This window comes from Mustela nivalis, assembly GCF_964662115.1.
Source record: "Mustela nivalis genome assembly, chromosome: 6".
In the NCBI taxonomy this organism is placed as follows: domain Eukaryota; kingdom Metazoa; phylum Chordata; class Mammalia; order Carnivora; family Mustelidae; genus Mustela; species Mustela nivalis.
In genome coordinates, this window is record NC_139025.1 from 118,387,500 (window position 1) to 118,410,295 (window position 22,796).

The 22,796-nt window shown below is 36.6% G+C and overlaps 1 protein-coding gene across 2 annotated transcripts in view; it reads left to right on the forward strand.

Moving 5' to 3' along the window:
• Positions 1 to 22,796, forward strand: part of SCAPER (S-phase cyclin A associated protein in the ER) — a 524,869-nt gene that overhangs the window by 69,535 nt on the left and 432,538 nt on the right. For both annotated transcript variants that reach the window (XM_082735980.1, XM_082735981.1), the window contains exons 6-8: positions 9,242 to 9,342; positions 15,870 to 15,986; positions 20,551 to 20,711. In XM_082735980.1, coding sequence (XP_082592106.1) covers positions 9,242 to 9,342; positions 15,870 to 15,986; positions 20,551 to 20,711 — 379 coding nt within the window. The remainder of the gene's footprint in view (positions 1 to 9,241; positions 9,343 to 15,869; positions 15,987 to 20,550; positions 20,712 to 22,796) is intronic.

The window sequence follows — 22,796 nt, forward strand, 5'->3', positions numbered from 1 at the left end:
GCCTCTCTGCCTACTTACGATCTCTGTCAAATAAATAAATAAAATCTTAAAAAAAAAAAAAGAATATCCAGTGGATAAAAGACAGTCCCTTTGATACATGCAGAAGAATGAAACTGGACCATTTCATTACACCATACATGAAAATAGACTCAAAATGGATGAAAGACCTCAATGTGAGACAGGAATCCATCAAAATCCTAGAGGAGAATGCAGGCAGCAACCTCTTTGACCTTGGCCACAGCAACTTCTTGTTAGATTAAGTGTCTAAAAGCAAGGGAAAAAAAGGCAAAAATGAACTGTTGGGACTTCATCTAAATAGAAAACTTGCACAGCAAAGGAAACAGTTGACAAAACCAAAAGACAACCAACGGAACGGGATGAAAATATTTGCAAATAATCTATCAGATAAAGGGCTAGAATCCAAAATTTATAAAGAACTTACCAAACTCAACACCCAAAAAACAAATAATCCAATCAAGAAATGGGCAGAAGACACGAATAGGCATTTCTCTAAGGAAGACATACAAATGGTCAATAGATGCATGATAAAGTCCTCACTATCACTTGGCATCAGGAAAATACAAATCAAAACCACAATGAGATACCACCTCACACCAGTCAGAATGGCTAAAATTAACAAGTCAGGAATATCAAATGTTGGTGAGGATGCAAACCCTTGCAAGCTGGTATAGCTACTCTGGGTGTGGAGGTTCAAAAAGTTGAAAATAGTGCTGCCCTATGACCCAGCAATTGCATTACTGGGTCCTTACCCTAAAGATGCAAATGTAGTAATCCGAAGGGGCACTTGGATACCAATGTTTATAGCAGCAATGTCCACAATAGCCAAACTATGGAAAGAACCCAGATGTCAGTGAGCTGATGAATGGATAAAGAAAATGTGTATATACACACACACACACACACACACACACACACAATGGAATACTACTCAGCCATCAACAAAATGAAGTCATGACATTTGCAACAACATGGATGCAACTAGAAGGTATTATGCTACATGAAATAAGTCAATCAGAGAAAGACAATTATCCTGTGATCTCAGTCATATGTGGAATTTAAGAAACAAAACAGAGGATCATATGGGAAGAGAGCTAAAAATAAAATAAGATGAAACCAGAGAGGGAGAGAAACCATAAGAGACTCTTAATCAGAGGAAACAAACTGAGGGTTGCTAGAGGGGAGGGTCCCAGGGGGATGGGGTTACTGGGTGATAGACATTAAGGAGGGTATGTGATGTAATGAGTACTCATTTATATAGGGCTGATAAATCACTGACCTCTACCTCTGAAGCCAATAATACATTGTATGTTAATTAATTGAATTTAAATTAAGAAAATAAAATGGCAGTGCTCCTTGAAGTGATATGCAGATTCAGTGTAATCTCTACCAAAATTCTAGTCTCCTTTTTTGCAGAAGTGGACAAGCTGATCCTAAAATTTGCATGGAAATGCAAGGGACACAAAATAGCCAAAACATTCTGGAAAAAGAACAAAGCCGGAGGGCCCATATTCCCTAAATTCAAAACTCACTACAAAGCAACAGTAAACAAAATAGCATGGTGCTGGAATAAGGATAGACATAGATCAGTGGAAAAGAACTGAGAGCCTGGAAATAAGTCCACACATCTGTGAATGTTGAAATTTTTAAAAAGATTTATTTATTTATTTTAAAGAGAGAACGAGTGCATGAGTGAGGTGAGGGACAGAGAGAGGGGGAGGCTGAACTGATTGAGCCACCCAGGTGACTCTGTAATCATTGATTTTTGACAAGGGTGGCAAGACCATTGAATGGAGAAAGAATAGTCTTGAGAAAATGGTGCTGGGACCAACTAGATATCCACACACAAGGAATGAATTTGAATCCCTTCCTCATTCCAAATATAAAAAAAAAAACTGACCTAGATTAAAGACCTAAATATAAAAGCTGAAACTATGAAATTCTTTGAAAAAAAAAAAAAAACAGGTGTAATCTTTGTGACCTTTGACTTGGCAACAGTTTCTTAGATATGCTACCCAAATGCAAGTAACCAAAGGAAAAAAACAGATATTAATATTAAAAACTTATATGTGTTATAGAACTCTTATCAAGTGATAGGACACGCCACAAAATGAGAGAAAATATTTTCAAGGCATGTATTTTACAAGAGTCTGATACCCAGAATATATAAAGAACTCTTGCAGCTCAAAAATACAGAGGACAAATAACCTAGGTTAAAAATGGTCAGGGAATCTGGGTGGCTCAGTTGGTTCAATGTCTGACTCTTAATTTCAGCTCAGGTCACGATCTGATGGTTGTGAGATCAAGCCCTGCATTGGGCTCTGCTCTAGTTTGGGAGCCTGCTTAAGAGGCTCTCTCTTCCTCTGTCCCTCCCCATCCCACTCTCTAAAAAAAGGGGGGGCGGTGCAAATGATTTGAATAGGTGTTTCTTCAGAGAAGGTATGCTGTGTCCAGAAAGCACATGAAAATATGCTCAACAATTTTAGTCCTCAGGGAAATGCAGATTAAAAGCACAGTAGTACCACTTAACACTCATTAGGATGACTAGACTCAATAAGTTGGAAAATAGCAAGTGCTCTAGGATGTGAATAATTGAGACCCTCATACAGACTTACCTTGGACATCCTGCAGGTTCAGTTCCAAACCACTGTGATAAAGTAAATACCACAGTAAAGTGAGTCAAATGAATTCTTTGGTTTCCCAGTTCATATACGTGTTATGTTTATACCGTGGTCTAAGTGCAGTACCATCATATCTAAGGAAGCAATGTGTTTGCCTTAAATAAAAATATTTTATTGCTAAAAATTGCTAACAGTCATCTGAGGTTTTAATGAGTTGTAATCACTGATTATAGATCGCCATAACAAATATAACAGCAATGAGAAAGTATGAAAATATTTTAAGAATTACCAAAATGTAACACAGAGACATGAAATAAGCACTGTTAAAAAAGAAATGGCATAGGTAGACTTGTTCAGTGCAGGGTTGCCACAAACCTTTAATTTGTAAAAAACATGTTATCTCCTAATTGCCATAAGACAAAGCATAATAAAATGAGATGTGCCTGTGTATTGCTGATCAGAATGTAAAAATGGTGCAGTGTTTTTTTTTTTTGTTTTTTTTTGTTTTTTTTTAAATATTTTATTTATTTATTTGACAGAGAGAAATCACAAGTAGATGGAGAGGCAGGCAGAGAGAGAGGGAAGCAGGCTCTCCGCTGAGCAGAGAGCCCGATGCGGGACTCGATCCCAGGACTCTGAGACCATGACCTGAGCCGAAGGCAGTGGCTTAACCCACTGAGCCACCCAGGCGCCCAAAATGGTGCAGTGTTGATGAAAAAGCTTTGGTAGTTCATGTTAAATTTAGAGTTACATATGATTTAGTAAATCCACCGCTAGGTAATATACCCATGAGAATTAGAAACATGTTCATAGAATAATTTGTACAAAAATGTTCATAGCAGCATTATTCATAATGGGCACAAAGTGGGAACAAGCCAAATTTCCATCAACTGATAAGTGAATAAACAAAATGTGTTTATTTATGCTATTATTTAGTCTAAAAGTTACTGAAGTACAGATACATGCTATCAGGTAGATGAACCTTGAAAACCTTAAGTAAAAAAATCCAGCCACAAGAGGCCATATTCTGTATGATTCTGTTTATCTGAAATGTCCGGAATTGTTCAATCCATAGAGACAGAAAGTTAGATAAGTGGTTTCCAAGGGTTGGAGGGAGAGGAATATGGGAAATGACTATTCATCGGTACTGGATCTCTTTTTGTGATGATGACAGTATTTTGGAGTTAGTTATACAACTCTGTGAATATACTAGAAATGACCAGATTGTATAATTTTAAATGGTAGATTTTATGGTGTATGAGTTATATCTTAAAAAAATGTTATATCTTGAGCAAAAAAATGCCAGTATTACACAAACTTTTCTAGAACATAGAAAAAGAGAACTCTTTTCAGCATAACCTTGATAGCCAATGCTTTTTCTTTTTTTAAAGATTTTTAATTTATTTATTTTGACAGAGAGAGATCACAAGTAGAGAGAGAGGCAGGCGGTGGGGGGGGGGAAGCAGGCTCCCCGCTGAGCAGGGAGCCCGATGTGGGGCTCAATCCCAGGACTCTGGGATCATGACCTGAGCCGAAGGCAGAGGCTTTAACCCACTGAGCCACCCAGGTGTCCCGATAACCAAAGCTTTTATGAGAAAGAAAAGTACAGACCACTTAGCAGTACAGATGCACAAATACTAAAACAAATATTGATATATTAAATCTGGTGATTCAAATATCTAAAAACAGATGATAGTCAAATTAGGTTCATTCTGGTACTGCAATGTTCGTTTTAATCTTTCAGTATGAAATTAATATTGCCAAATTAGATGATAAAGATGAAAAATCATATGATTGTCCAATAGATCTAGGAAAAGTATTTGACAAAATTCAGCACCTTTTCATGATAAAAATAGCAAACTGAGAATAAAAGAGAACATCCTTACTGAAAGAAACTTCCAAAAAACCTATGTAAACATCATACTTACTGGTGAAATGTTGAGAACTTTTCTTCTAAAATTGGAAATTAGGCAGAGTCAGCTTTCTTTATTTCTAGTTAACATTGACTAACGTAATATAATAAAAATAAAAATAATTAATTTTAAAAAGAGGGGCAAAAAAGGAATCTAGCCAACACAGGAAGATAAGAATAATATATAAAATATATAAGGCTTGGAGAGAAAGAAATAAATAAGTTATTATTCACAGTTGACATATTTACATTTACATATTTAGAAAATCTAGAAGAATCTAAAGAGAAATTATCAGATATATTGAGTTATTTAAAGATATAAGTTCAAAATATAACAATCAATAGTAACAGAAAATTAAAAAATATTTAAAGCAACTACCACTTATTCCTAGGGCTAAAGCTAATAAAAGATTTGCAAAACTTTTAGACAGAAAACTGATACATTTTGAGAGACATTGAATAAAATGCAAATGTATATATATAGGTATATGTGAATTTGTTCATACAATAGAAAAGACAGTATTATAAAAATGTCAGTTTTCTTCTAGTTGATCTATAGAATCAATGCAATTAAAAATAAAATTCTACCTTTTTCCCCTGGGAAATTGAGAAACTGTGAGTTTTTATGGAAATGCAAAGGGCTGGCATTAACCCAGGCTACCCTGCAGTCAAAGATATAGTTGGAGGATTTACTCTGCTGGGTTTTGAGTTTTATTTTATTATCTTATTTATTTATTTATTTAAGTTTGAGAAGTTCTTGTACATTTTTAGATACTGGCCCTTTATCTGATATGTCATTTGCAAATAGTTCTCCCATTCTGTTGGTTGTCTTTGGTTTTGTCAACTGTTTCCTTTGCTCTGCAAAAATTTTTTATCTTGATGAAGTCTCAATAGTTCATTTTTGCCTTTTTTCCCCTTGTCTTTGGGGACTTGTCTGGCAAGAAGTTGCTGTGCCTGAGGACAAAAAGGTTGCTGCCTGTGTTTTTTAGGATTTTGATGGATTCCTGTCTCACATTTAGGTCTTTCGTCCATTTTGAGTTTGTTTGCTTGTTTGTTTATTTATTACATGTAGGATTCCCCCCTCCCCAAGATTTTATTTATTTATTTGACAGAGAAGCACAAGCAGGGAGAGTGGAAGAGGGAGAAGCAGGCTCCCCATTGAGCAGAGAGCCTGATGTGGGACTCTGTCCCGGGACCCCCAAGATCATGACCTCAGCCAAAAGCAGTCACTTAACCAGCTGAGTTACCTAGGCACCCCTTTTTTGAGTTTATTTTTGTGTATGGTGTAAGGCAGCAGTCTAATTTTATTCTTTTGCATGTGACTGTCCAGTTTTTCCAGAACCATTTGTTGAAGAGACTGTCTTTTCTCCATTGGACATTCTTTCCTACTTTGTCTAAAATTAGTTGATCATAGAGTTGAGGGTCCATTTCTGGGTTTTCTATTCTGTTCCACTGATCTATGTGCCTTTCTTTGTGCCAGTACTGTACTGTTTTGATGATTCCAGCTTTGTAATATGGCTTGAAGTCTGGAATTGTGTTACATTTTGCTTTACTTTTCTTTTTCAGAATAGCTTTGGCTATTCAGGGTTGTTTTTCTTCCATGCAAATCTTAGGATTGTTTATTCTAGCTCTGTGAAAAATGCTGGTGGTATTTTGATTGGGTTTGCATTGCATGTGTAGGTCTCTCTGGGTAGCTTAGACATTTCAGCAATATTTGTTCTTAGAATCCATGAACATGGAATATATATAATATGTAAATGTAAAACTGAAAATTAAAAAAGACTTAAAAAAAGAATTGATAAAATAAGAAAATAGCTGAAAAGGAAAAAAATATAAAACTGAAAGACTATAGAATAATACGAATGCTATATACTGTTTTCCCCCAGAGCTGGAGTTTTGTAGCTCTCTATGATCAGTTAACATGGGATTAGCTGGATGTTTCTGCTGGTATTCTGGGGAAGGGGCCTATTGCTCTGATTCTCAGGTATCATTGCCCTGACAGAATTGTATCCTCCTTTACCAGTGGTCTGGGCTCAGTGTAAGTGGCCTGTGGTTGTCATATGTGGCTGTTTTGCTGCCTGAAGCCTTTCAGCAGTAATGGGGGGAATGAAAATGGTGGCACACTGATCTCTAACCCCAAAGCTGAAAGTTTGAGCACCCCCCCCTACTCCTCAGTGAGTCCTCACAGAAAAGCAGTCAATCATTCTTGTCTCCCTGGTTTCCATCCACACTCTGTTCACCCAGCCTGTGACTGAGCGTTTTTATCTCAGGCATGTGACCCCAAACCCGTTTGGAGTCTCCAAACTTTATGGACTCCTCAGGCGTGCACCTGCACCGTTCTTCCCAGGAGAGGTAGGAGATTCTCCCTGTGGGTCTGCCTCTTAATGGACCCCTGCTTGGAGAGCACTTGCCCAACATCACAGTAGTTCATGATTTATGGCAACACTGAGCAGAAAGCTGGTACTCGGACTCACTCTTTTTAGCTGGCTTCCCCACTCCAATGCTTGGGATCTCTGCCCCCATTCTTTTGGTGACCCCTGGGGATCTTGAGGCCATGCTGTTCCACCTGGGATTCTGCCCTGCTTCACCACCTGAGCACTTTTTAGGCAGACTTCTAAAAGTTCTGATTTTGAACTCTCCTGCTTGTAACACTTTCTGGTACCTGGCTTGTAGAGGCTCCCTCCCCACCGTGGTTTGTCTTCTGATATATCACCCCTCATTCACTTCTTTGCACCTTCTGCCTTGTGAAAGATGGTTGCTGTTCTATTGTAGAACTGCAGGAATTCTTTTCTCACGTCTCTGGTTGACTTCACAGATGTTGAGAATCATTTGGTAATTCCCTAGCTAAATTCCAGGGACCAGAGGAAATTAGGGTCCTTTACATATCTGCCATACTAACTCCTCTGGGAGAGAGAATCTTAAGCAGGCTCCACATCCAGTGCCATGCCTGTCCTGGGGCTTGGGCTTACAACCCTGCGATCATGACCTGAGCTGAAATTAAGAGTGGGACGATTAACTGACTGAGCCACCCAGGCACCCCTTGAGTTTTATTTTAGAACTACAGCAGGGTAACTTAGTTTGGTATTGTTACAAGAATAAACAGACCAATATAATAGAGGAGAGACTCCAGAAAAAGACCCATGCTCTGAATGGCAGTGTTGGAGAATATCTTCCTGACCTATGGTAGGAAAATAATTTCTTAAAAATAACACAAATAGGGTGCTTGAGTGGCTCAGTGGGTTAAGCCTCTGCCTTCAGCTCAGGTCATGATCTCAGGGTCCTGGGATCGAGTCCCGTATCAGGTTCTCTGCTCAGCAGGGAGCCTCCTTCCTCCTCTCTCTCTGCCTGCCTCTCTGCCTACTTGTAATCTCTGTGTGTCAAATAAATAAATAAAATCTTTTAAAAAATGACACAAATAGTACCAGTCTTAGAAGAGTCAGAAGTTAGACTACCTCAATATTAAGAATTTATGTTCATCAAAAGATTCTATTCCATTATGAGAGTGGAAAGGCAAATATATGTGGTTAACATATATAACCAAAAAAGGGCTCATATCCAAAAGATGTAAGGAACTCCCTCCTATCAAAAAGAAAAAGTCAGGAGTGTTTAATAGGTGCTTGGGCTAGAGTCTTGAATAGGCACTTCACAAAATGAGAATGGCTAATAGCATGTGAAAAAGGGCTGAAAATCATTTATAATCATCATATTAAAACAAAAGCAAAACCATTACACAGCCATCAACCAGAATGGCTCAGGTTAAAAATAAAGAAAACCCCAAATGGATAATACCAAGTGTAGTCGAAGGTGTGGAGTAAGAGCTCATATACACTGCTGGTGGGGAGTGGCAAACAGTTTGGTGTTATACACTAGAGTAGAACATATGCTCATCTTGTGACTCAGTATTTCCTCTCTTGGGCTTATTCTCAAAAGAAATGCATACATATGTGCAGAGGACATACATATAAATAAGAGCATATAATTTGGAAATCATTCCAATGTTCTTAAACTGTAAATTGGATAAATAAATACACATACAATAAAATACTCTTCAGCAGTGACCTTGGAGAATGACAGTAAATGAATTGCAGGTTCATTCTGCAATATGAATGAACCTAGTAAAAAAAAATACAAAAGAAGTGAAAAAATAATAAATATGATTTCATTTATATGAATTTCATAATCAGATGAAATCAAACTATTAGAAGTCAAAGCAGTGGTTGCCTTGGAGCAAGGATAGAGTAGTGATTAGGAGGGGACACCAGGTAACTTTTGGAGACCAGCATTGGTCTGGGTGGATGGATGCATGGGTCTTTGCTTTGAAATAATCTGTAGTCTACGGCCATACCACCCTGAACGCGCCCGATCTCGTCTGAAATAATCTGTATATTTTATGCATTTTTCTGTTTATTAAACTTAATAATAAAAAAGGTTTATTAAAAGAATGGTCTTGGGGGGGGGTTTGAGAAGGAATATCAGTACCGTCTATCGATCCTTAGATTATCAGCTTAGATTTACTAACTTCATCCTGTATAGTGAGAATAAAAATAAGACCTAAAAAACTTAATCAGTAGGGTTTGCTACTTTCTTGATGAGGAGTATAATATAAAAATTATTAATTCCCAAGTCCGTCAGTTCTTAAAACTTTTCGGGCTCAGGAAGGAATTTAATTATTATTGTTTGTTTTAATTAGGAGGTGCTAATGATGCTGGATAACTACGTAAGGGATTTTAAAGCATTGATTGACTGGATTCAACTTCAGGAAAAGCTAGAGAAGACAGATGCACAAAGCAGGTAATGAACTCTTATCTTTATAGCAGCTAGCAGTTTCAAAAGCAGTAATTGAAACTGACAATAACCTTGACCTAGGTTTAACTTGAAACCTATAAACAATCTAAAAATTGGGAGCTGTATTTCTCCTTCAGTTCAGTAACAAATATTATTGGGTCCTTACTAGTGCAAGGTACTTTTATCCAGTATAGAGATTTAATTGCTGAATATGATGCATTTACTACTCCCATGTTTGTAGTCTAAGGGTGGGATAAAAATAGAACTTATTACCACAAAAAAACTATTGCAAGTGTTCAGGGCAAGACGGGGTCATCTCTCTTGTAGAGGATAGATCAGGAAAGATTTCATGGAGGATAGGAAGAAGTGTTGAAAAGATGTGGTGGATTTTAACAAGTGGTTGGTTTTTTAGATGAAGAGAGCAAGTTTAGACAGCTGTTGAAGTGCAGAGCATGTGTGAAGTGAAAGTAATATAGGGAAATATATATATTTCTTCCCAATGTAGGGAAACATATACTACCTTAAGAAGAAATACATATGTGAGGAAGGCAGTAAGGAAAATTGATGATTTTTGATTAGGGTAGTCATGAGAGATCAAAGTTACTTTAGAAACATTCACTTTTTTCTTTTCAATATTTAAAAATAATATACATTTAAAAAATGTAATATTACACTACATATAGTGTCATATTAGTTTCAGGAGTAGAATTTAGTAAGATATCACTTCCATATAATCCCCAATGCTCATCATAGTTGCCTTCCTCAATACCCATCACCCATTTAACTCATCCCCCTGCCCACCTTCTCTCTAGCAACCCTCAGTTTGTTCTTTATAGTTAAAAGTTTGTTTTATGGTTTGCCTCCCCCCCTGCCAAGGTTCATCTGATTTGAGAAACTTTTTTTTTTTTTTTTTTTTTTTTTTTTTTTAAAGACTTTATTTATTTATTTGACAGAGAGAGATCACAAGTAGGCAGAGAGGCAGGCAGAGAGAGAGAGAGGAGGAAGCAGGCTCCCTGCTGAGCAGAGAGCCCCATGCGGGACTCGATCCCAGAACCCTGAGATCATGACCTGAGCCGAAGGCAGCGGCTTAACCCACTGAGCCACCCAGGCGCCCTGATTTGAGAAACTTTTATTTGGAATCCCCACACAACACCTAAGTCCTATGCACCAGGCTCTGGGACTGTTGCGAAGAAGGAAACAAGCACAGTCCCTGTCCTCATGAAGTATATAGTGCATTTGCAGGAAAAATTAATGTTAAATACTTAACAGTATACAAAGTGTCATGAAAATACAGTGTACTTTGGGGATATAAGGAAAAGCACCATCAACCAGTTTGCTGAATCCAGGAAGACTTACCCAAGGAGGTCGTATTTAAGTGAGACAGAAATATCATGTAGGAGTCGGCATGACAACGAAAGTAAAAGAGTAACCGCATGTAGAGGGAATGGTATATGTGATAACCTGGAAGTAGAAGAGAGCATAGTAAGTCAAGGAATTTCGAGTGTAGCAGGACTGAAATGGAGAGAACAAGGGGAGTAGTAGCATGAGTTGAGCCTAGAGAAGTAGGCTGGGACCAGATCATGTAGAGTTCTGTGGGCATCATAAAAACTTTAGACTTTATTTTGAACCATAAAATGTTTTTAAGTAAGGAAGTGACCTCAGATTTGTGATTTTAAAAGATCTTTCTGGCTGTAGTGTGGTAAGGTTGAGGTACAGCAGTTTAGTTTATAGATTATGGCTACTCAGACTGGAGTAGTAGCAATGGGGAGAGTTGAGAGATATTCCAAAGATTGATGATCAGCTAGACTTAGTATTATTTCGGTTATGTGCAAAGGCAGATATTCACTTATCCTTATAAATAAGACCTGATCCCTTGTGGACTAGGCCAAGTCACATGAAGCTACTATAATACATTTTCTCCCAGAGAAGACAGGCCTAGGCTGCCTCTTTTGCTTGGATTTAACCGTGGTTCAATTTCTATAAGTGGAATCATCCAGTAAAGAGCATGTTTTGTGTCCTGTCTATCAGCACCATGGGGAAACCAAGGGAGTGAAGGAATCCCACGCAATAAATCCAGAAAGTCTTGATCCCCAGGAAACCAAATCCAGGGAAACCATATTGTGTTGGTCCTTGTAACATTTTTGTTTCTCATAATGAAAAAAAAAATGCTTTTAAATCCCAGTGTAGTAATATACACTGTTATATCGGTTTCAGGTGTACAGAATAGTGCTTCAACAATTATATACATATACTCCATGCTCATCACAATAAGTGTACTCTTAATCCCCTTTGCCTGTTTCACGCATTCACTGCCCCTCCTCCCCTGCCCTGGCTCTAGCCATCTGTTTGTTCTCTATAGTTAAGAATCGGTTTTGGAGGGGCACCTGGGTGGTTCAGTGGGTTAAGCCGCTGCCTTCGGCTCAGGTCATGATCCCAGGGTCCTGGGATCGAGCCCCGCATCGGGCTCTCTGCTCAGCAGGGAGCCTGCTTCCTCCTCTCTCTCTGCCTGCCTCTCTGCCTGCTTGTCATCTCTCTCTGTCAAATAAATAAATAAAATTAAAAAAAAAAAAAAAAAAAAGAATCGGTTTTGGGGTTTGTCTCCCCCAGCCTTTGTTTTGTTTCTCCCCCCCCCCTTTTTTCTTTTCTTCTTTTTAAGTTCAAATGTAGAATTTAGTAATTCATCAGTTGCATACAACACCCAGTGCTCATTATATCAAGTGCCCTCCTTAATGCCCATCACCCAGTTATCCCTTCCCCCTGTCTACTTCCCCTCCAGCAGCCCTCAGTTTGTATCCTAGAGTTTGGCATCTCTTATGGTTTGCCTTCCTCTCAGTTTTCATCTTACTTTATTTTTCCTTCCCTTCCCCTATGTTCATCTGTTTTGTTTCTTAAATTCCACAGATGAATGAAACCATATGATGTTTGTCTTTCTCTGACTGACTTATCTCTCCTCTCATAATAGCAAGTTTTGATACGGTTTTTACTTGCTTTACCTACAGTCCCTGGGTAGATCAGGCCTAGTCCACATTTGTACCAAGCAGTTTCACCCTTAATCTCTGAGAAGTGATTAAATTTAGGGGTGGTACATTCCTTCATTGGGTTGAACCAAGTTAAGGGATCATCATGCTGATCAGAGATTGGTGGCTCTATTGTTCTTGTGAAGATAAGTAGAAGAAAGCAAGTTCAAAGAAAATGGAATAGATATACAAGGGGAATCAGGGATGAAGGAAATCATGTGGTCTTTGAGAGTTTAAGATTGCTGCTTTTATGCTTCTTTCCTCTTGGTCTAATCCTAATGATTCTTTATTCCAGTTTCTCCCCACCTTGGATGTCCTTGACCTTTTATATAGTTTATATCCTTAGAGTAAATCTTCAACTTCTTTTTCTTTTTTTTTTTTTTTAAGATTTTACTTATTTATTTAACAGAGATCACAAGTAGGCAGAACGGCAGGCAGAGAGAGGGGGAAAGAGGCTCCCTGCCGAGCAGAGAGCCTGATGCGGGGCTCGATTCCAGTACCCCAGGACCATGACCCGAGCCGAAGGCAGAGGCCTAACCCACTGAGCCACCTAGGCAGCCCTCTTTTACTTTTTACATTCAACTTGAGTTTCTGTTTCTTATGTCCAAAAGGGTCTACAAATATCACCACCAAATGAACTAATTTTTTTTTTTTTTTTTTTTTTTTTTTGCCTGCCTATAAACTACAGTCAGGTAGCAGTGGCTATGTTGAGGATAGTATTAAGAAAGATTCTGAGGCCAAGTCCAGGGTGAATGCTGTCCTGGTACCATGGTTCAGAAGTATACCTGAGATTTCTCTTTTTATCTTAACTGGTTATCAGCATATCTGCTCTTTGCTTTTTGAGGCAGCTCCTAGTTATAGAAAACAACCTTAAATTCCCTAAGGATGGCATTATCCATTTTACTTTCTTCAAATCATGCATCAAAATTCATTTGAGATTCAAATGTAAAAAGTGCAGTTGTACATAGAGAAGAAAACAGATAAATATTTATATATTTTTATTGTGGGTAAGGACTTTATAAGACAAAGGCAGAAACCACAAAGGAAAGTATTAATAGGCTTGATTTAATAGGAATAAAATTTGCCTTTCTGCATAAAAGATTAAACTTTAAGTAGTTATGTTATCTCTGCCAAAGGATATGTAACCATAGTAGTAGTAGTAGTAGTAGTAGTAATAGTAGTAATAGTACTAAATTAGAAAATGATGAAAATCCCAGTGGATAAAATGACAAAAGTTACCAACATGCTAATCCCGAAGAAGAAATTTATTTTTTATTTTATATATTTTTTAAGATTTATTTATTTGAGAGAGAGGTTGAGCACAAGCAGGGTCAGGGCAGAAGGAAATTGAGAGAAGCAGATTCCCCACTGAGCATGGAGCCATCAGAAGGCTTGATCTCAGAACCCCAAGATTATGACCTGAGCCAAAATCAGGAGTCAGACACTTAAATGACTGAGTCACCCAGGCACCCTCCCAAAGAAGAAATTTAAATGGCTAGTAAAAAAAAAGATCAGCCTCACTAGTAATGATAATAAAAATATATGATTTTTTTAAAAACAAAAAAAATTTGCTAATGAATTTTTTAAAAAACACACCATTATTGTGGTTTTGATTTGTATTTCCCTGATGCCGAGTGATATGGAGCACTTTTTCATGTGTCTGTTGGCCATCTGGATGTCTTCTTTGCAGAAATGTCTGTTCATGTCCTCTGCCCATTTCTTGATTGGATTATTTGTTCTTTGGGTGTTGAGTTTGCTAAGTTCTTTATAGATTTTGGACACTAGTCCTTTATCTGATATGTTGTTTGCAAATATCTTCTCCCATTCTGTCAAACTGAGGGTTGCTGGGGGGAGGGGGGTTGGGAGAAGGGGGGGTGGGGTTATGGACATTGGGGAGGGTATGTGCTTTGGTGAGTGCTGATTCACAGACCTGTACCCCTGGAGATAAAAATACATGTTTATAAAAAATAAAAAATTAAAAAAACACACACCATTATTGAAATTTTTATAAGAAAAAGACCTCGTGACTTTAGAGATTCTCTCTCTCCCTTCCCCTCTGCCCGTCCCACCACTCATGCTCTCCCCCGCCAAATAACTAGATAAATCAATAAGAAAATATTTTAAAAAGTAAAAGAAAACTCACAAGACCAAAACTCTAGCATAGGAGTAAGCAAACTCTTCCTATAAAGTGTCAGGTAGTAATTTTTTTACTTTGCAAGCAATGCCATCTCTTTCATAAGCCACTGAAATTTCTAAAACAAGATCCTAACTGTTGGCAATGTTCAAGGGAAATGGGCACTTTTCATCTAGTAGAGGTGCAATTTGTTAGAAGCTTTCCGAAAGGTGATTTGACAATTAATTTAGACTTTATTTGGATAATCTTTTATCTTAATTTCTTGTTTTCTAATGACAAATACCACTTTTTTTTTTTAGAGAGAGGTAGAGAAAGATAGAGGTTGGGGAGGAGCAGAGAGAGAGGGGGAGAGAGAATCTCAAGTAGGCTCAATGCCCAGCATGGAGCCTATGTAGGGCTTGATCTCACAACCCTGAGATCATGACCTGAACTGAAATCATGAGTCAAATAAACCAGCTGAGCCATGCAGGTGCCCCATCAAATACTACTTTTTAATGTGAGAAAAAAATCACAACCACTAGATTGAATGGAAGGTAAGAGGGAAGGAGATTCTGGGGAGTTATGGAGGGTTGTGCTGAGGCCATTAGAAATACAGGAAACGCTACTAGAGGAAAACAGTTGATTTATTTATTTATTTATTTATTTTTAAGGATTTTATTTATTTGTTAGAAAGAGAGAAAGAGTGAGAGAAAGAGCACAAGCACGTACAGGGAGAAGCAGGCTCTCTGCTAAGCCAGGAACCTGATGTGGGACTCAATAGCAGGAACCTGGGATCATGACCTGAGGGAAGGCAGATGCTTAAACTGACTGAGCCACTCAAATATTCCTGGAAAACAGTTTAGTAAACCCTGTGCATCCTTTCAAAGTTGTGGGGCCAGTGAAGAAGTTAGCTTTTCCAGTGAAGAGCAAGGAAATGTTTAAGCTCCCACTCTCATGTAGAGGAAAGGGGACTTCATATTTTCTTGTGTATTCTTCATTTAACCCTCAAAACTGTTTTTCTGTCCCGTTCTGCAACTCAGTTTTCCAGGACAGCAGACACAAGTTGATTTTTATAAGTAGTCTGATTTAGTACAATTGTCTTTTTAATATGTTTTTAGCTGAGTATGTGGAGGCTTTTAAAACGTAAATAGTATATCTCATGTCTTTGTAAACCCATGGCTTTTTTAGAGAAATAGGGTTATGTTGCTGTACTGCAGTGTGTAGAAAATCCTGGACCATGCATCATCTGTGTGGTTTATTGGGTAATATGGTAAACTTTCTGGTGACTCTAGGGAAAATTTGTGACCTGGTTATGTTTTCACCCATTAACGACAAAGGGAAAATACTAGGTTTTTCTTTTTATTCTCTGTTAATTTAATGTCTTCTATAATTTGAATTGACAGACCAACTTCTTTGGCTTGGGAAGTAAAGAAGATGTCTCCAGGACGTCATGTGATTCAAAGTCCATCGACAGATAGAATAAGTGTAACATCAAATGCTCGAAGAAGCTTAAATTTTGGGTGAGATGAACTAAAAAAACTGACTTGGATTACAGTTAATTATTATCTGTGGATAATACAGTATTATAAACTGATATTCTACTATAAAAAATCCATGTATATGTTTGTTATGTGTTTGAAATTTTTTGAATAAAAAAAATCCAAGAGATTAAAATTTAGCTTTTAGGAAATGTAATGTATTCAAATATAGTTAGGATCCAGAAATTAAAACCCATAAACATATGTCATGCTAAATGATTCATAACATGAATTAGCAATTTCTTTTACAGCAAAAGATCTAAATATATATCATAAGCTGTGTTACTGTCATGAAAATTGTATCTTTATGCATTGTAATCGCATCAATGCAGTTTTATAATTATTGTTTTATGTGGTTATATTTTAAATTAGATAGAAAAAAGTTATAAACAAAACACACTTTTATGTATTTTTTGTATTTACCTGTGTAGTTACTTTTACTAGTGTTCTTTATATCTTCATGTAGATTCAAGTTATTGTCTAGTGTCCTCTCATTTTGGCCTGAAGGACTCCCTTTAGGATGTGTTGTTGGGCGGGTCTGCTACTGACAGTTTTTCTTGGTTTTTGTTTTTCTGAGAATATCTTAATTTGTCCTTCGGTTTTGGAAGGATAGTTTCATAGTACATAGAATTCTTGGTTGAAAGTCTTTTTCTTTTAGGACTTAGAACATGTCTTATTACTTCCTTCTTAATTTTTAAAAGTTCTTTTTATTTTTTTAAAGATTTATTTATTTATTTGAGAGAGGGAGAGAGAGAATGAGCAGGAGGGGCAGAGGAAGAGAGAATCTCAAGCAGACTCCATGCTGAGTATGGATCCTTACTTGAGGCTCAGTCTCACAACCCTGAGATCATGAGCTGAGCTGAAACTGAGTTGGATGCTTAACTGACTGTGTCACCCAGGAACCCCCTCTCACTTTCTTCTGACTCCCATGGTTTCTGATGAGAAAGCAACTGTTATTCTTATTAGGGATCCATTTTGAGATGCCTCACTTTTCTCTTGCTGTTTTCATGATTTTATCTTTGTCTTTGAATAGTTTGATTGTGATGTAGGTCTCTGAGTTTATCCTATTTAGAGTTCATTTAACCTTTTGCATGAATAGATGAATGTTTTTCATCAAATTTGGAAGGTTTTTGTCCATTTCTGCAAATATCCTGCAAATATTCTTTCCTGGGAATCCCTCTATACCGATTTGGGATTTGTGATGGTGTTGCACAGGTCTTGGAGGTTCTGTTTTTCTGTTGTTTTCTTTTTTCATTCTGTTTCTCAGATAATCTCGATTGTCCTCAAGATTGTCCTTGATTGTGTTCAAGTTTGCTGATTGTTTATTTTACTAGCTCAAATCTGCTGTTGAGCCCCTCTGATGAATTTTTCATTACAGTTACTAATATTTTTCAACTTCAGAATATCTGTGTAGTACTTTTTTATATTTATTTTCTCTTTATTGATATTATAGTTGGTGAAACATTGTTTGCATACTTTAGTTTTTAGACACAATTTTCTTTTGTTCTTTAGTATCCTTTGAAGATAATTATAGTACCTGATTTAAAGTCTGTCTAGGAAGCCCAATGTCTGGGTTTCCTTGAGGACAGTTTCAGTTACTGTTCTTTTATTTTGTGTATGAATGTGTCATATCTTCCTGTTTATTTGCATGTCATGTGACTTTCTGTTGTTGTTGAAACTGAATATTTTAAGTAGTTTGGCAGCTTTGGAGATTGCTACCTCTTCAGGATTTGTTGTTGTGGCTGCTTTGTGGTGGTAATATTGTTACTGTTCAAAAACACTATTGAACTTGGGACGCCTGGGTGGCTCAGTTGGTTGGACGACTGCCTTCGGCTCAGGTCATGATCCTGGAGTCCCAGGATCAAATCCCACATCGGGCTCCCAGCTCCATGGGGAGTCTGCTTTTCTTTCTGACCTTCTCCTCGCTCATGCTCTCTCTCACTGTCTCTCTCTCTCAAATAAATAAATAAAATCTTAAAAAAAAAAACACCCCAACACTATTGAACTAGTTTTCTGCAGTCTGTTTTCTTTGTCATGTGTAGTCACTAAAGTTTCTACTTGATTTGACAGAAGTTTCCTAGTTCTGTGTATACGTTGTACCTACCTTCAGTGCTCTAGAATTCACTTCCTGCCTCCTCACAGCTTCAAGATTAGTTAGAAGTGAGGTGTTAGGGCCTTCTCAGATCTTTCTGGGGCATGCACTGAACCCTGACTTTTATATGTGGCCGTCTTGATTTTCAGGAGCATTTAGGAGCTTTTCAAAGCCCCCTGTGGCCATTCCATTCTCCAGATTTTCCTTTAAAGGTTTTTTGTTTAGGCCCTTGTTTGCCCCAAGTGTTACAGCAACTTTTGGCAGCTTGTTAAACAGTCCTCACTATTGTTTTTCTTTAATGTTCCTGGGGAAATCTGTTTTTTAAGACAGTTTTGTTTGGACTCTTAATTCTTTAGAGTGACTCTTAATACTGGATGTGTAATAGAGGGGTGGTAAATAGTTTGCTCTGTCAGTTCTCTTTCCTCTGTTAAAACCTAACCTTTCTTAATTGCTTTTTATCCTCACTCCAACCATGTCACTGTCATCTTCATCTCTTGTTACTGCTGAGCCTTGCATCTACTTGTGTTATTATTACATTTGCCATGTAGTACAACCTTTTTAATGTTTCTTTTTTGTACTCATGCTAGGATCTTTAACACAAATTCTTGTCATATCTTCTATATCCCAAGCACTTAAGATTGTACCTGGCATTTAGTAAAAGCTTATTAAGGTTGCTAGGCAGAACCAAATTTTTGCTTTCAGCTGAGATTATTGAATAGTATTGCCTCAGGTGAAAGTTAATGGATTTTGGAAACTTAGAGTAATTGTATTTTAATGGAATAGGAGAAAGGTATATAAGCAAACAAAACCAAATAATTGTATATTCAAGCACCATTTTAAGGGATGTACTTATATTATGTATTCCATTGGTCTGTGGCTCAGAATGTTGTATAATGCATGTTTTCTTTTAACATTGGAAGCCTTTAATGCATGCATGGTAAAAGTTCTTGTACTGATCTCCATATAATCATATTGTTGGATTAAATGGCACTCTTTATTATCAATGTAAAACCTGTTTTTTTCTGTGTGCTGAAAAATTGTGGTTCATAGTCTACTTTTAAATTATCTACTCACTTTTCTCCTACTGGTTGAGTTAAATGTTTACTCAGAATATATAGTAAACTAAACTTGCTTATTTAAGTTTCTTCGTTATTTTAACTCACAATTTAAATATTAAATAAAATGGTTAAGTATGATACAGAAAGAGTCATTGTTTCTGTGAAAACTTAAAGTTCTCAGAAAGCTTTGATAAAGGTGAACTATTAAAGTTTTGCTGTCAAAAGATTGGGGAAAATATTGTTAAAGTTGAGGAGCATTATTCACTTAGAATGTTTAAGAGGTGTTACTAAATTCTCACTTCATTTTAAAGAGACTGAAATTGGATATTGCCAATGAGGCATTATACTTGTGGTCATGGTTCATGTAAGAAATGTACACAAAGAGAAAGCCTGTTTTGATAGTATCTCTGTCAATAGATTGACAAGTTAATGCACATTTATATTATTTAAAGATAGGAGTTTTTAAATCGAAATAAAATAAATGCCTAAATTGAAATAAAATATGTATTTTATAAGGATCCTCCATTTAACTGAAATTTTCTTTTAAACCAAATTAATGAGGGCTTTTATATTATCCCTGTTCCCATGCAATATGTTGTACTATATTGGATTAATGAAGTATTAGACCAACATAAATTTATGACTGTATTTGACTTCAGTTTCTCTGGTTGTATGGTACTCCATATATGTGGATATACACACCCAATTTATTTAGAACTTAAATGTATTAAGTATATATTTAAGATTTCAACTTTTTTGGGGGGAAGTTGAAATAATTTTGAACTGTGCTAAATTTCATTTAAATAAACAAGATGTAAATAACAGTGATAGAAATGTGACATATAACCAAATGAGTGGGGAATAATATGTTATATCGCTTTTTTTATTTGGAAATAGCCCAAGTTCTTTTTTTTTTTTTAATCATGCATATTGCATTTGTTCTTATTGGCTGCATAATATTTCATGGTATTTTTCACTTTTAAATTTTTTTCAAATTTTTAAATTTTTTACAATGTAAATATTAAATATTCAATATGTAAATATTAAACAACACACTGCTGCATAAGCAGTGGACCAAGTAAGAAATCAAGTGGCTAATCAAAATATGTCTCAAAGAAAAAGAAAATACAATGTTCCAAAAACCTATGGGATGTGGCAAAAGCAGATGTTAGAGTGAAATTTAGTCTATAAATGCTTGTATTAAAAAAATAATTAAAACAAATAAATTAAACTATAAGGAACTGGAAAAAAAAGATACTTAGCTGAAATTTAGTAGAGGAAGGAAATAGTAAAGAAAAATCAGAAAAAGAGACCCAAAATAATACTAAGTATATATTTAAATTTTAAAAATTTTAGCTTTTATATTTGATTTATTAATGCAGAATTTTCTCCATAGGGGTTCGCCTGGCACAGTGGCTGCTCCCCGTCTGGCTCCTACAGGTGTTAGTTGGGCTGACAAAGTGAAGGCTCATCATACCGGCTCTCCTGCTGCTTCAGATGTAGTTTCTGCTCAATCATGCCCACCAATGACTGTGCAGAAGACTTCTCGCAAAAATGGCAAGTGACTTTGCTTTTTTGTTTTTGTTTTTTTCATGAAGAGAGAGAGTTTCTTAAGCAGGCTCCATGCCCAGCATGGATCCGGAAGCAGGCTTGATCTTATAACCCTGCAATCATGACCTGAGCTGAAATCAAGAGTCAGATACTTAACTGACTGAGTGGTCCCAAAATGGCAAATGACTTTGAATCAATCTTTTTATATAGTAGACAGGTAGAAGCATATGGAGTTCTATATATTTTACCTGAAACTGATGCTAATAACATTACATATTTATCTTTTTGCATCATTCATGTGATATTAATTTGCCTTAAAATAATCTTAATAAAGTAATCTTAAAAACTGTATGAAAGCTTATGCAGATCATTCTAATCTCAGGGTTGCCCTGTGTAAACTTTAAGATAATCATTCTTTCGTCAATTCATTTATGAAATCTTTATAACTCTTTTTTGACTTAAAATAGAAAAAAATTGACTACTAATTCATTCTCTAGGCAGTGTACACTTTTAAGTAGCATGTCACCATTTCATTTCATTTATATTTGAATATTATTTTGGCACTAAAATCATACTCAGTTTATCTTTGCTTACACATTGGTTTTCTATACCATGAAAATAACTATGGAGCACAAATAAATAGGGCTATTATTCCAAGGGCCTGTTTATTCCATAAGAATTTCCTTCATGGACTTTGACAACAATGGTAAAACCTAGAGTATACAGTGGAGAAGCAGAGGTCATAGGAAGGAATTTTAAGTGGACATTAAATAGTATCAGCCTTGATTTGGGAAGATAAAATTTGTTGCTACAATGGGGAGGATGGGGACCAAGAGGAAGCAACTAACCATGATCGGTACCCTAGTGAGCAGTCTCACTAGGGAGTGGGATTCTTATAATCAAAAAGAGAAGTAATGAAAATGAGAACATATCAGATCTAACCAGAATCTCTTTTGGAACATAGACATTACCTTTTCTCTCTTAGCTCAAAATTGTCTGAACTTAGAATATAAAAAGCCAAAACTGATTATCTAATGTTAAAAAAAAAATTCTTTTCTTTCATAAAGTATTTTTATATAGAAATCCAGAGTGAATTTTTTTTAATTGTACACATTTGCTAAGTTTAAGTTGTGCTAACTTCTGATATATAGAAATGTGTATCCACGTAACTGTATATTTATATGTATAAAAATACAAATATAATTCATATCTGTAGTAATATTTTGAGTTTACCTCTGGAATTAATTTTATTTTGGGTCAAATATTTCACCTTTTACTATAAGCCTAATCTGTTCATGAGCATCTTTAGTCCATCTGAGGTAAGGAATATAATCCTGGGTAGAAGAGGGATATGGTAGTAGGATGGTCAGAACAGCATTTAGCCCATACAGGATACCTTGGTACAGTTTAGAAAAAGGAGCCACATCGTCTGAGTAGACACAGCCTTACACCAATTAACTTGGCTTGGTGAGTGGAGCCTGGAAGGATTTCAGCTTTCATTCACAGTCTTAGCCAGGTACCCTTGTAGGCACCACCTACATATAGGTGGCAATTTTACAATTATATATGTTATATATTTATATCATATATATATATGTTATATATATGGAGGGGACTGCTCAGTGGTGGTACAAGCAGAAATTGATTAGGCAACCCTTGCAACAGCTTTACTTCTTGCTCTAAAAGACTGATTTAATTTGTCTGGCTGAGTTTGGTCAGATAGGGGGTCCATTCTTCCAACCACTGCAGTTGATTTAGTAGAAGAGGGAGATCTTGATGGGACATCATTTTCTTGTTCAAGTGTGCACATGGCTATGCAGCATCCAATTGGACTTTAAAGGCTCAATCTTAGGAAATAACCCAGTGTTCATTCTTGACTCCTAAAAGTTATGCTGCCAAGCTGGCAGTAGGTGAGCTATGCGATTTCTCTCTTTTAAGTGTCCTTGAAATACAAACCATAAGGAAAGCCTATTCCAAAACCAAGATGAATTCTTCACTTGTAGTGGGAGATCAAACCATTGCTCTTGGAGCCTTGGTTCGCCTGCCTTTAGCCCGGGGTAGTGCAGAGAGGCTGAGGGGAGGAGAGAGAGA